The following is a 14,225-nucleotide window of genomic DNA, read 5'->3' as shown; positions in this document are numbered from 1 at the left end:
GTAAGAGGGAAAGGAAACAATTCTTAAAAAGGCCATTATCTGTATGCTATGGCTACAAATCTCATAAATACCAAAGATTCTATCACACAAGCCAAGTGAGGTCAATCTCTAATTGGTCACACTGGTTTATGGCCCACGAGGGCCATTTATATCCACTATCACCCTGGGCCGAGTCTCTTTTATTTCCACTTTCATTTATTACTGCCTGATAGCTGGTCCTTGAGTAAATACTTAAAGGGGAAAAAAATCGTCCTTTCTAAAAGCAGATATTTATATCTCAAAGACTTGATAAAAACAAACGAACAAGAAGAAGGAAAGAACAGACGTCTTTATAAAATTAACCTTGACTTTTATTTTTGAGAGATGATTATTTCCTTTAAAGGGAATACGTGAGTGACTCCAAAGGATCCTTACACCAGAAATCAATTCTTTCCTATCATTAGCTAAGTTAAAACTAACAAAAGCAATCGATAAAAATGAGGCCACGTGGATAAGAGGAGCTGAGCTCTACCAAATATTGGCACCACACAGAAATGTTCAAAAGAAAATACATCGACCCCCTGTGTTAAATAGAAGCCAGCGTCTTTACCCTGGCAGGACCGAGCATCGATCAAAGCACACAGACCACTTCTAAAACTTTCTGATGCCAGACCCTCACCCTGAATCAAGTTCACCCCCAATGGTTTCAAAAGGTAGCTGCTGACAAAATTCAAATAAAGTCTGAAGTTTAGTTAATAGTCATGTGCCGATGTCAGTTTCTTCCCTTTGACAAAGGCAACCGCAGTAATGCGAGACGTTCCCAAGACTGACAACCGGGTGAGGGGTGTCTGGGGGCCCCATGTTGTCTTTGCAACTCTCGCGTACGTCTAAAATCTTTCACAGATAAAACGTTTACTTAAAAACATCCATAAAGTTGTTGTCCCCAGGCAGAGTCTGGATTTAACGCTAAGGCTGTACCCCCCCGCCCCAAACGTGCAGGAGGAGACACAGTAATCTAGAGATTTACTACAGCAAATGGAGCCAAGCAGCTAAACTCTCAATGAAGAGGAAGATTTAATGGAACAGACAACTGCCAGGGGTAGCCTGGGTAAGGTGTCCAAACATAGCTTGCTTTATGTGCTCCTGAAAGGCTGTTTGTAAATCAACTCACATAATTCAAATAACGCTTTGAACATGCTAAGGAAGCTTGTGCATTTAAAAAGCTATTTAATAAATACCAGGGTCATGGAGAGGTTTATTGTGTAATGGAATGACTGCACTCCCACTATTGGCTGAAAGGGGCTTCACGAGCGTCATCTCTGTCCACGGGGCTGCCCCCAAGTTCACGCTGCCCAGGCCTCCGAGTTTCCGTCTTCCCTTTCCTCTGCCAAGCCATCTTTGTGTGGCTGTGATTAACTCAGAGCTATTACAGCGAGTTCTACTCATGTCCAGGTCCCAACGTCCCAACAGGCCTCAGCCTCCACCACGTTATCGGGTATCTGGGCAACAAGATCCAGCAAGTAAGAATATTCTGCCGAACAGCACTTATCTGAGGCAGATAAAGGCATGACAGCTGTCCCCGCCATTACTGGGGTTCGCACTGGAATTCTCCTGCTGGCCACAAAATGGACTCCTGACGGCCATCCTTTGCCCAGTCCAAGCCGTCGTTCAGAGGGGAACAGTTACCACTCCTAGAAAGACAACTCAGGCTCCGACAGAAGAATGCCTGCACTCTACTTGGGCAAACCACACATTCCAGGACCCTGCTCTCTCGTCCATGGTGGGAGGGCAGGATTCTGAATTCCAAATGGATAAGGTCTAGGAAACACATCTTCACTAGTTCATGAGCCAACCAAATACTGTTCACTTGCCCACAGTTTTGCATGGGTTTTGCCATTATGGGTACAAAACATCATTTAACACTTGAGATAAAAATAATGCGTGCATCAGACTATTGTTTAAAATGATTCATCCCCCCCAAATAGCAGGAGGGGAAGAACGAAGGGGGGGAAATCGGAGGGGGAGATGAACCATGAGAGATGATGGACTCTCAGAAACAAACTGAGGGTTCTAGAGGGGAGGGGGGTGGAAGGATGGGTTAGCCTGGTGATGGGTATTAAGGAGGGCACGTTCTGCATGGAGCACTGGGTGTTATACGCAAACAATGAATCATGGAACACTACATCAAAAACTAATGATGTAATGTATGGTGATTAACATAACAATAAAAAATTTTTAGAAAAACACCTCCTTGGGAGCAGGAGTCCCTGCCCTTGGACTTGGCTTTGGCCCTGTGGCTTCCATTGGCCAGCAGTATGTAGCCTGAAGAGACCATGTACCACTACTGAAGCTATTCCCTGAGAAGCTGAGCCTATTTCTAGTTGCCCTCTTGCCATCTACACTTGCTACTAAGAAGCAGGTCTCCTATGTAGCTGCTGCTTCTTCACTTGTACCCCAGAATAAAGACACACGGAACAAAATTGCCCAGCTGACCCATAAGCAAGACTAAATAATGGTGTTTTAAGCCACTGGGTCTGGGGGTGGTTTATTGTAGGCACCATTTTGTCAACAGTTGAGTGATATGTCCTATCCTCTCCCCAGATGCAAAAGCATCAGGTACTCACCATCATCGATTCCAGGCCAGCCCATGAAGTGAGCAGAAATCTGTTTCTCATCCTTCCCATACTCATTCTTGGCTACTAACTTGTAGTCCCCATTGTTCATGTGAGTGGGATTATCCAGCTGGAGGCAGCCATGGTACTCCGTGTGATTGGTAACATGGATTTTAGTACAGATGTATTTGGACTCATTCAATATGGCCCCGTTATAGAACCACTGAAGCGCTGGTTTGGGGTTGCCTTTCACAGTGAATGGAATGCACCAGTGGTGGTCTGAGGTTGGAGATTCGAGAAATGTGATTGTTGGAGCAACTAAATTGAAAAAGAGAGAGTTAATAGCACCAGAACGCTCAGAATTCTCCCCATCTCCAGATTTCTGTGTCATCAATAGGGAATTTTATTCAACAACCATTTGGTTAAGAAAATACAGGACCAGCAACTCTGGAATCCATCAATATTTTGAATCATCATCAAGGCTGATTGAACTCCCTACAGAGAGCTTCAAAGAGACTCCTTTCCCTATACTTAAGACCCATGAATCATAGTCATTTTTCAAATCTATTCAGTGTGAGAACCAGCTCCAAATAGATTGCAGAGATTTCTGACAGCAGAAAGGGTTCATTTGAAGTCAACTTTGGTTTCGAACAAATACGCCTTGATATTATGTAGATTCGTCACCAAAACGCTGAGGGCCACTGTTTTTAATTTACGGTCCTTCATTAAACAACACAAATATTGACAAAAGTGACTTTGGAAATCTTACTGGAAGCCTGGATCTCACATCCCTTATCTAAAACAGATCAAAATGACCAAGGCCGTGAATGCTCCTACCAATGCGGATTGATTATTATAAAGTATGATCAATTGGTACTTTTCGCCAATTGCCAATAGTAAATGCTCTTTAAAAGCATCACATTTTGGGGTGCCTGGGTGGCTCTCAGATCATGATCTCAGAGTTGTGAGATTGAGCCCTGCATCGGGCTCTGCGCTCAGCAGGGAGTCTGCTGAAGATTCTCTCTCTCTCCCTCTGCCCCTCCCCCTGCTCACCCTTCTCTCTCTCTCAAATAAATAAATCCCTAAACAACAACAACGAGAAAAAAGCATCACGTTTCATTACAGCACACTCCATTTTTGCTAGATTTCAGAAGCCAATGTTTTGATCCTTTTTAAATGTCTGGGGTTCTATCCAAACCTAGACAAACAAACTAGAGATTACTTAAACTTTAAAAATAAAGCACTTTATGCTTTGGGGAAACAAACATTTAAATAGCATTTTTAAACAGAGTACTTATCCTGAGGGAAGGTATTTAAAGTCCCTCATAATTGTTTATTTTAATGTGGTCTGACTTTGATAACGATACAATCGAGGACTGGAAAATTCCCCAGAGACCTAATAGCATTGTTTCTCAGGTCAGGAAACCCAAGTCCAGTGAGGTTAAATGACTTGGTCAAATTTAGCGAGCGAGGCAGATCTGGAACAGGGATCCAGGTCTCCTGATGCTTAACCCAGAAGCCCTTCCCTCCTGACCCTGCTTCCTGTTATACGTGTTCATCACACAAAGTTGCGGGGGCGGGAGAGAATTACAGCCTGCTAACAAATACACTTTGGCCGGAGTCACTACCAAAGCTATCTCAGTTGTTAAAACTCTTTACCATTTATTCCTTTTATTCTTTATCTAGATTTTGATAGATAAGGTCAATTCTTCAGACCATGGCGGCCACCATAGATATTAAGTGAGAAGATTTTGAATTTGAGCGTCCTGATTTGTAGGTCTGTGTTACAAATACAAGGACCCCAGTGGGGTAGGGACAAAACTTACCTTCCTCCCACCAGCCCAGGCCCCCATGCCCAGGACCCACTTAATCCTTCCACCATGCTCAAAAGAGCTTTTGGTGATGTGTTGACTTAAGAACATAAAGTTGGAAGCTGGTTGCATATGTTTGGGGATAACATTGATTTCAGGCTTCTGGGTGGCTCGAAATGATGAGAAATTTTAAGTCCAGTACCTACTGGGCACAGAGGTAGTGCTGACGGTGACAAAGGATTACAGCTGGTGACTGCAGTCATGCACCCCGACAATCGCATTCGGAATGTGTGCCGCGGGTGAACACGAACCAGCATATCGACACCATGTGTCTACATGTGTGTAATGTGTACTCATACATACACACGTGTCCGCTTGTGGTTTTCTCACCCACATCCTGACCCAGACACAGTAAAACCTCATTAATTTATACCATACCAGCTCAGAATTCGGAACGATGTGCAAAGTATATGGGATTTTTACTGAATACATGTTTGCACAGAACGCTACAACCTGGAATGTTAAGATGTGTGCTGTTATTTATAATACTGGAAAATAATGCACATACGCTTAAGAAGCTTTAATAGCCTGCATCTTCACTTCAATATATACAGAAATTTAAACCAATTATAATAAAAGTTTTCTGCAGGTGATCATAATTTTCGATCATTTAAGTAGTACTCCACCAACCTTCCCACAGAAACCTGATGTCAAGCTAATGAGGTTTTATTGCATCGATGGTACACTTGGGTGTTTGTGAATAGCCAGCCCAGTACTTTAGGTGACATAACTTTAAATCTTCATAGTGCTTTTATAGAGAAAAAGATTTTAGAAACTGGTTTATCAGAATTTAAACGAAAACTGATTAACAAGAGGAGGATAACCAGCTCAAAATAGGTTCTCTCAAAAAAAAAAAAAAAAAAGACAGCGGAAGGCACAAGAGGACAAGCTTAAGATCAAAAAGCTTAAAAGAAAGACATGCATGTGTAAGAGAGATTCGCAGAAACAGAACACTGATTATTTCTTTAAAAAATATACACAAAACACTGCACACACTTTTTCTTCTTGACACACTTAAGTGGCACCCAGAGGGCCACAATGACAAATGCACGTGTGTCCATGATCATTCGCTATTAGAAACATATGCCCGTCTGATTACGTACAATGTACAGTGAGGTTCACAGAATCTTGGTCTTCTCCTACAAGATTTTCTGCCACACAGGAGATTTGCTTTCCACTGTCATCAGATGAAATGTTAGTTATCCTTAAGGAGCCCTGTGTGTGGCTTGTTTCATTCTACAAATGAATTAACAGACAAAAATAATCCTTATTAGGGCTGATCCCAAAGTGACAAGATTTGGGGTTTCTCCCCCTAACTAAAGAAAAAAATATATACCATTATAAAGTTTTCCGGCCTAAGCTGGGGCCAGGCAAAAGAGTAAATCCAGAGCTATTCTATTTCTCTAGAATATAACTGTTTAATGAGCAAAGTTGATTTAATCCTTGGATTCCTATCTACGTTTCTCCAAGGGAAAAGACCATAAGGCGCATCCCTTGCCTTGCTCACAAGGACACAAGAAGCTCACTAGAAACCCAGAGACTCTAATCTATTGGATATACACAACTAAAATGCAAACCTGGATTCATCTTTGTTAATTACAAGAATGAATAGAAAGTAAATGTATATCAAAAACTCATCATAAATGTCTCTGTATGGCCCTATAAAATATTAAATGATCATCACTAGATGAATACAATCTCAAGGTCTGAGACACTCTCGTCTCTCTAGGAACACAGAGCCAAACAAAAGCCTTACCATATGTTTGGAAACCAGATTACCGACATCCCAGTACAAATTCGGAACTGGATCGCCTGCAACGCTACAAGATAATGTGATAGACTTTCCCTCCTCCACAGTGAGGTTGGGTGCAGCCAAATTTGCTGATGGCAAACCTGTGGAACAAGAAAAGTAAGTGGAGACATATACAAATAGTTCGATTCATTATCAAAATAATCACAACAAATTGGAAACTCTTCATGCTTTAGAATCAGTAATGATCTAATTTCCGAGACAGATTTATGTAGATCTGAAAAAGTGCTGGGTTGGTAAGCTTTACAGATTTAACGTGAACCAAAAATGTGCGGTTATAAGATTTGAAAACAAATTTTGCATGTTTCTTAGAAATATTATTGCAGAATAACTTTTTACTTTAAAAAAAAAAACTAGTTTATAAAACTAGGTCTTCTATCTCTCTCAGGGTTCTACAGTTGCTAATCCAGTTTTTTTCCACATAAATAGGTTTCTGTAGACCATCTTACCTTGTTGATTTCCCCATTGTCCCCTTCATTTTTTATAGTCAAAAACAAAAAGGTGAGAGGCATCTACATTTTTTGTATAAATTCTCTTTTTACATTAAGTAACTCATAAATATAACCCCACCCCCAGACCTAGATTTTGAGATAGATTACAGAAGAAAATGTAGCTTTTTGGGTTGTTTTTGTTTTTGGGCGGGGGGGGGGGGGGGGGCAGAGGGAGAGGGAGAGAGAGACTCTTAAGCACATTCCATCCTCAGTGCAGAGCCCAACGCAGGGCTTGATCTTAAGACCCTGAGATCATGACCCGAGCTCAAACCAAGTGTGGGATGCTTAACCGACTCAGCCAACCAGGCACCCCAAGAAAATGCAGTTTTAAAGCATTCTTCACATATGAAGCTGGACCATCACAATATTAGAATGTTCCAAAGCTATATAACTCATAGTTAAGTATCATAGGAAAAATGAGTTATTGTAAAATTTCCAGTATGATAAAAAAAAAAGTCATGTGGATCTATACTTCCACATTTCAAGAGCTTTTTGATGTCATTATCACGTCATTAAACTATCACACCTATTGGGTGTTTACACTGCTTTAAATCACATGGGACTCACACTATTTTCTGCATGAAGGCGCATCCCAGAGAGCGTAACGATATGTCAGGTCCTGCCTGTCAAGCTCGTCCCTCACTTGGTATCAGAAACTCTGCTCCGGAGCTGCATTTACCCCGACAGCTGTGTCCCAAGGACCTACGACACCTCATTAACTCAGGAGTAAGCCAGAGGTCAGAAAAGGCAATTCATCTTCAGTACACATTACATTGCAATTAAAACACCCACCTAGCGCTCTCTGACCCACTGTCTCCACAGAACTGTGTATAAACCCCTCTCCTACGATGCAGTCCTACTGACAAAGCCTTTCTTCTTTATCACCAAAAGCGGCCTGGAACAAGACTTCTCCAGCGTTCGTCTCATGGTGTCCCCACCATCCACAGAGGACTTCCCAACCAGACCCGGCTTTCAGTAGCCGGCAAGACTCTTCAGAACCCTTCCTGTCAGCAACCCATAGGAAGCCTTGTTCTACCTTACACAGGGTTTCAAAAATGCTCCCTAAGACTCTGAGTTTCATACTCGCAGGTTTTCAATCTGTCCTGTTTTTAGCTTCCAAGGCTCTTCTTTTGTTCCTGAATGGTCTTCTATTTGTATAGCGTCCTGTTTTTGTCTCCCGGGTGCAACATCTCCTGATCCTCTTTGAGATGTTAATCATTTCTTTTGCATTTTTCTTCTCTCCATATCAACACTGTTTCTGGCAACTTGTTTTTCATCATCTTTTTGTTTGTTTGGTATTTGTCTCTCTTATTGTAAGCGTTTCTCAAAGAGTGGGTATCCCCGGCCGGCCGTTCACACATCTTTAAGAACAAGGTACTAGAAGCATTGTGCATTTAACTGTTGCTTTTGGTGTAGGGCAATAATCTTGGCCTTTTTCCTGGGTACCGCCTTTTGCCGATATCATTAGATCATTTTGGGACAGGGTGTGGTCAGATTATTCAGATAATACTCTTCCAATGTCCTACCCAGAAGAAGAAGAAGGATGGAAATATCGATATTCATATGTAAATCCATCATTTTCTCTATGGTTCTCACAGCCTCACCTCTTTCTGGAGTTCCTCATAATATTGGTTTGATCCTCTTTAGAGAATAAACCTGCAGTTTTCTGCTGAGGAGGGAGGGGTGCAGTCACCTGGAATGTATGGAATGAAAATGGGATTAACTGCTCCATCAGGGACCTGACCCACTCTCTTGGGTTTGCTGCTGTCTGCATGCCTGCTTCTTCCTGGGCTTGGGAACAGCTCTGTGTCCCAAACCGATTTCCTCTTGCCCTGCCCTCTGCCAACCTGGTAATCGGCATTCTCAGCCATTAGCTCGGTTTCTGTTCGTCTGTCTGCTTTCCAGCTTGCAACTGTTTTGTCCTGTTGACTCCTCTCCCGTTTTCTTGCGCTTAGAGATTTATCTGCCGATTCTGGAGGGATCACAGAGCCAGAGCCTGCCCTGATGCTTGTCCTCAAGGTATGACCTCCTCCACCGACAGAGCCTGGAGACATCCCTCTTGGCACCCTGAATACAAACTATGGGATGAATTTCTCACTTACTATAAATGCATATAATAGTCTGGAAATTCTGAGCAGAAAAAAGGTTAAAATAGAGATTCCCAAGAGAGAATGCTATGTCATAATCTCCATTTCCCTGAGAAAATTTAATGTAGTCTTTTTCATCAAGCCTAAATTTATATAAACAATTCTAAAAAATGTGTGTTTAATTACATTAATAGTAGTATTATTTACTGGGCATTCACTGAACCAGAAACTCTTTTCTAGTACTTTAAATGATTGGTTTATGTAATCCTTACAACCATCACAAAGTTAAGTGTTTGTCCTTATCTAATTAATGAAGACTGTGTGTTCTGGAAAAATCTAACACATCTTCCAAAATTGCCCACATACCTGTAGACCTAGGATTCCGAACCCAGAGTTCACGGTCTTCACCGCTACACTATACTTCCTTCCTAGACTGCATATATCCATTTTAGCACAGAACATAAATACCAATATGTATCTATAACCTAAGAGTTTAGTTCATTTAGAAAATAATTACGTGTCTATTTGTGAAGGAAGAATGAGTCTCTCTTATTTATAGACAAATTGTCTCACCCTGTCACAGCAGTTCTCCAAAGGAATCTGTGCAAAATTGGCCAAGTCTAGATCTTTTAGATGTAAAGTCTTCCACAAATGAGTAAGCATCTGACTCACATTAATTCTAAAGCATTAATAGGCTGGCCAAAGATTCAATAATGGAAAAAACAATCTGTACTTGAAATATCACTTGAGGTTTAATTAGCACAATAAAAATGAATTGGGATGCATGAACAGCCAAGGCAGGATAAACCATTTGCCAGGCACTACTTCCTGGCTTAATAAGATTTGAAATCAGCACAAGTACAGAGCAGAGCTCAGCAATGCTTCCAAGAGCTTCTAGGCCTATTGTCATGGGATCCTGATTTAAGCTTGCGAGCAGTCTTCCTCTGCACTCAGAAACCTCACTGGAGATAAGAGATGACCAGCCACCCAGGCAGACGGACACCTCTATGTCAATGTCCTGGATGTGTTCAGAAAGGACATACCAGCCTGCGGACCTCACCCACCACACGGTGAAAAGGCTGACTTCCTTTAGATCAGGGCCTCCCAAACTGTAATGTGCGTGTGAATCACCAGCAGATCTGATTAGAAACGCTGCTTCTTTCCAGTAGGTCTGGGTTGGGGCCCGAGAGTCTTCATTTCTAGCAAACTCCCTGTTCCACAGACCACACTTTGAGTAGCGAGGGTTTAGACGATGGGTGTTGGCTGGACAACCGCTCACTAGGTTTTTTCGTCTACGACTATTATTCTTAAACTTGGCAGGGGCTTGAGCAATCATCTTGTCCACGGAGCTTTCCCCAAAGTGTGTTCTGTGGAAATCAGACTCCTTGAGACATTTGGTGGGGAAGAGGGGGGATCTAATATTTAAAAAAATAAGAGCCTATGGGAACTTCCGTAACTCTGGATGTTCACTATATACATCACATATTAAAAGCTCCCAGAAGTCCTGCTCTAAAGGAACCAGTTCACTTCCATGGATCTTATATTCCCCAAGCTTTTTTGACTACACCCTTTCTCTGTAGTATCTTGTTGTGGCTCTGTTATTTTTATTTGAAGTACTTTGACAAAATATAAAAGATACACATATTTAAATTTAGATGTAAAATATATTTAAAGCTACATATTCATATCAATGGTAGTAATAACATTAATAGCTCATGTTTATTGAGTACTTAATATGTGCTAGACCTCATCTGCAATATTCTCGATATTAGCTTATTTGGCATCCTAAAAACTCTTGAAAGTAGGTGTCATTAGGATCCCCATTTCCAGATGAAGTTAAAGCTTATCAAGTACCACAACTGAATAGCTAATGAATGGGAGCTGGGCTTGACCCTCATCTTTCTGTCCATGGCCTTAACCAATACATTGACTGGCTGCCTCCTTTATTGGGTTCAGCCCTGCCTCTGTTCCCTTCCATGAGCGCACACTTCCAGACAATTGACTCTGTCTTAGGATCACTAATTTGAAGTATGCAGGTTCTTTCCATTTCTTTATCACCATTCCAAAGGGATAAGGAATGCTCATTTTTAGTACGATATTAGGTAAAAATGAATTCGGTTGACCTATCCCTAAAAACATAAAAAGCAAATCAAGTAGGCAGGGTCTCACTTTCTAATGGTTGAAGAAAACTAACCTCTTATCATTTTGAGTTATTAACTCAGCTTTGCAGTGAGTGAAATGGGTCAGGTCTGGGTTTTATTTTTCACCTGTAAGTAGGGATAATGTTCTTTCTCATCTTGTTCTAGTGATCCCTGAGCTCTGTTCATTTTGTGTTCGATCATCATTCTGTGCATAAAATATTCAAATAAATTATGATTTTTGTCTCCTCTCTCCTCTCCTCTCACGTTCTCTCTTTTTGGCATATCTTCCAATTCCTCTGTCTCTTAAAGCATGTATGTTTCACTACCAGGAAAGAAGCCAGAATGAGCCTGACCTATTTAGAAGTAGCTGCTTTACGCCCAGTTACAAAAATGACAGAAAATTAGCAAAGTGACTTTCCAAGCCCAAATTGGAAACTGTGCTTCTATGCTTGTGTGAGCTGTGTCATTATAGTGACAACAACCAGGAAACTTCTAAATACAAAAACTGTGTCAGCGGCTGACAGGTTAGAAAAAAAAACAGCTTTATTTGCCATCCTAAAAAGATAAAGGAAAACAATGGTTCACTGTGCAGCTTGCTATATTTTAGGAGACAGAACCTGATCCCCAGTAAAAGCAAAGCAAACGAATAAACTAGATGTTGTATGTGTTTTTCAGAAAAGAAACAACAAATCAATCCAGCTAAGGTGGTAAGAAATTAATGTGTTATATCAATCTAGCTTCCAGAATACTGACATAGCATTTCCTTCGAATCTTCTGTAAGCACTAACAAAGCAGAATTGCTATCAGTCTAGTTTCCAGGTTTGAAACAAAGAAGGACTATGTACATATACGCTAAGTAGACATGTACTGCAAAGCACAGCGTGACAACCAAAAGTATATCTTAAGAAGAAATTAGGAAAACCAATTTACCTCAAGGAACCAGCCTTCTTCTCCTAGATACCTGTGAACTGACCTCTCCCATCCTAAATAATATTTTGTTGATGTGTCTTAAGGAATCTCTCCACTGAAAGCTTGAAGGTTGGGAAAGTGGAAAATTGGAATTGTTGTTATAAATAACAAGGAAACCAAAGGCAGGACTGATTTCAATTCATGGGACCACTAAGGGAGTTTTACATAGTAGCCGTACAGTTCAAGTATCAAGTGAATTACCACCTTATATTCACTGTGGGAACAGCATGTTCTATGGTAACCAGTTACTAGTAAAATAGGTTGAGGGATTGCTTTGATATGACCCAGAGGAATATGCCTTTCTTACATATATTTGCCATCTGCTTAGAACAGAGCATCTCATCCACTATTAACATTTCCTGAAGAAACTCTCTTGCAGAGATTTAAATCCTAATTATAGTATAAAAAAGTTAAAGTATAAAGTATACTGTTCTCTAATAATCCCATTTAGTGAGGGGAAAGGATTGAAAGGCCTGTACTGCAAAACTAAGTGCTGAAGATCAAAGTAGCGGGTGCATTCTTATATTAAATCAGCACAACAACCTTGGCAAAATAACCTTTCTTTAGAACTTGTGTGATTTGATCTCTGTCTTCAGAACCGGTGTGCCTAGCGACCCCTTTTTTCCAATTAATGTGGAAATTTTAGATGAATGTGTTTTGTTGCACTGCAATTAATGATGTTTTTCTAAGGTTAAAAAGGACCTTGTGGAGAAACAGACCACAACATGTTTCCCAGCATGAATAAATTTACAGTAATTCACGGCAGGAGGGGCTGCTAGAAAAATATTGTGAGACATTCTAACCGGGCTGCAAATGGTAACAGGGCCATTAAACTTCCCAGCCGCGCCAACCACACTCACTTAATCACTAAGGGCAGAAGGAATGTGAGACTCTTTCAAAATGGGATGATGACAGAAATTTCAAAGGGAACGACAAAATGCTAATATATGGAATGATTTAGCTAGAATAATATAAATCTTTAAGTTATCGTAACTGAAATATCTACACCATTATATAAAAATCTGGTCCAACCTGGTGCCTGAGTGGCTCAGTCGGTTAAGCGTCTGCCTTAAGCTTGGGATCGAGTCCCACATCGGGCTCTCTGCTTGATGGGGAGTCTGCTTCTCGCTCTGCCCCTCCCCCCTGCTTGTGCTCGCTCGCTTGCTCTCAAATAAATAAAATCTTAAAAAAAAATCTGGTCCAACCTGATCACTACTATAACGTGCGTGGCTCATGCATTTATTAATTGATGAATTCAGCAAACATTAATCAAATGCCTATTACATTCAAGGGATACATTGACACCATGGAGGATGTATTTTTGTTTATAAAATGTAGAGAGTTCATTAATATAATACTTACGTGTACAATACTAAAAGGGGAAGTCTTTAAAGAAAGCCCACCTAATAAAGGAATGAAATCTCAGTAGCTCTTTCTTATTGAAATTAAAATGTTACCAGTTGCAAATTAACGCAGTAGCCATAGTTATTGGCAAATGGTTGGCTTACAATGACGAAACAAACACACAAGACCAAACAGTACTCTTATGAGTTACTCATACACTTAGCTAACAAGTTGCATCCAAAAAAAAAAAAAAAAGTGAAGATGAGCTCCATGAATCTGTGATGTAATTAAATACAACATATATATTTTAAAAGTCTACAAAGGGCAAGACCTAAAAGAAAAGCCAACCAACCACAAATCCATGCTCTAAACAAGACATCTAATTTGAAGACAGTATAGCATATTATCCAATTTCTTTAGTATGGACTTTCAGAAACAATTTAAATCCAACCACCTGGTATAAATCTACTGCTCAATTTGCCTAACTTCTCTTTAAAGAGCCTAAACTGTTGTGATGAAGTAATATAAGAATAAGCCCTAAACTGAAGTTTCCCCCCTTCTGATCTCAAATCCCCAGATATTATGCAAAATTTTTTAAAACTCCAGAACCATGCTGGAAAATGAGAAAACATACTACTAGTGGATAAGACACCATGAGAAACACCTGAAGAAGAGAAAGTGAGAGAGTGGGATGAAAGAAAATCAGCACAGCCCCAAAGGGACACTAAGTATTCACTGCACAAAACAGGGAGGCTCTAGGCTGACCCCAGACTGAAGGGGCAGACTGCAGGACAGAGTGGAGCCCCACCTTGGCTGAGCCATGGGGCCACTGGTTCAGAAAATAAGTAGACAAAACAGGAGAAATAGCCTTTTCACATCCTGTCCCTACCCACTCACCGCAGACACAGCATCCAACAAGAA

The 14,225-nt window shown here is 40.8% G+C and overlaps 1 protein-coding gene across 5 annotated transcripts in view; it reads right to left on the bottom strand.

Annotated features, from left to right (window-relative positions):
• The window catches only part of NTRK2 (neurotrophic receptor tyrosine kinase 2), a 321,711-nt gene that overhangs the window by 269,595 nt on the left and 37,891 nt on the right, over positions 1-14,225 (bottom strand). For all 5 annotated transcript variants that reach the window (XM_032392948.1, XM_032392947.1, XM_032392949.1 and 2 more), the window contains exons 6-8: positions 6,219-6,355; positions 5,566-5,698; positions 2,604-2,909 (exon numbers count right to left, since the gene is read on the bottom strand). In XM_032392948.1, coding sequence (XP_032248839.1) covers positions 2,604-2,909; positions 5,566-5,698; positions 6,219-6,355 — 576 coding nt within the window. The remainder of the gene's footprint in view (positions 1-2,603; positions 2,910-5,565; positions 5,699-6,218; positions 6,356-14,225) is intronic.

Source organism: Phoca vitulina, unplaced genomic scaffold (assembly GCF_004348235.1).
Source record: "Phoca vitulina isolate PV1807 unplaced genomic scaffold, GSC_HSeal_1.0 scaffold70, whole genome shotgun sequence".
NCBI lineage: Eukaryota > Metazoa > Chordata > Mammalia > Carnivora > Phocidae > Phoca > Phoca vitulina.
The sequence above is the reverse complement of the archived record's forward strand: the minus strand, read 5'-3'. Positions and strand labels throughout refer to the sequence as shown.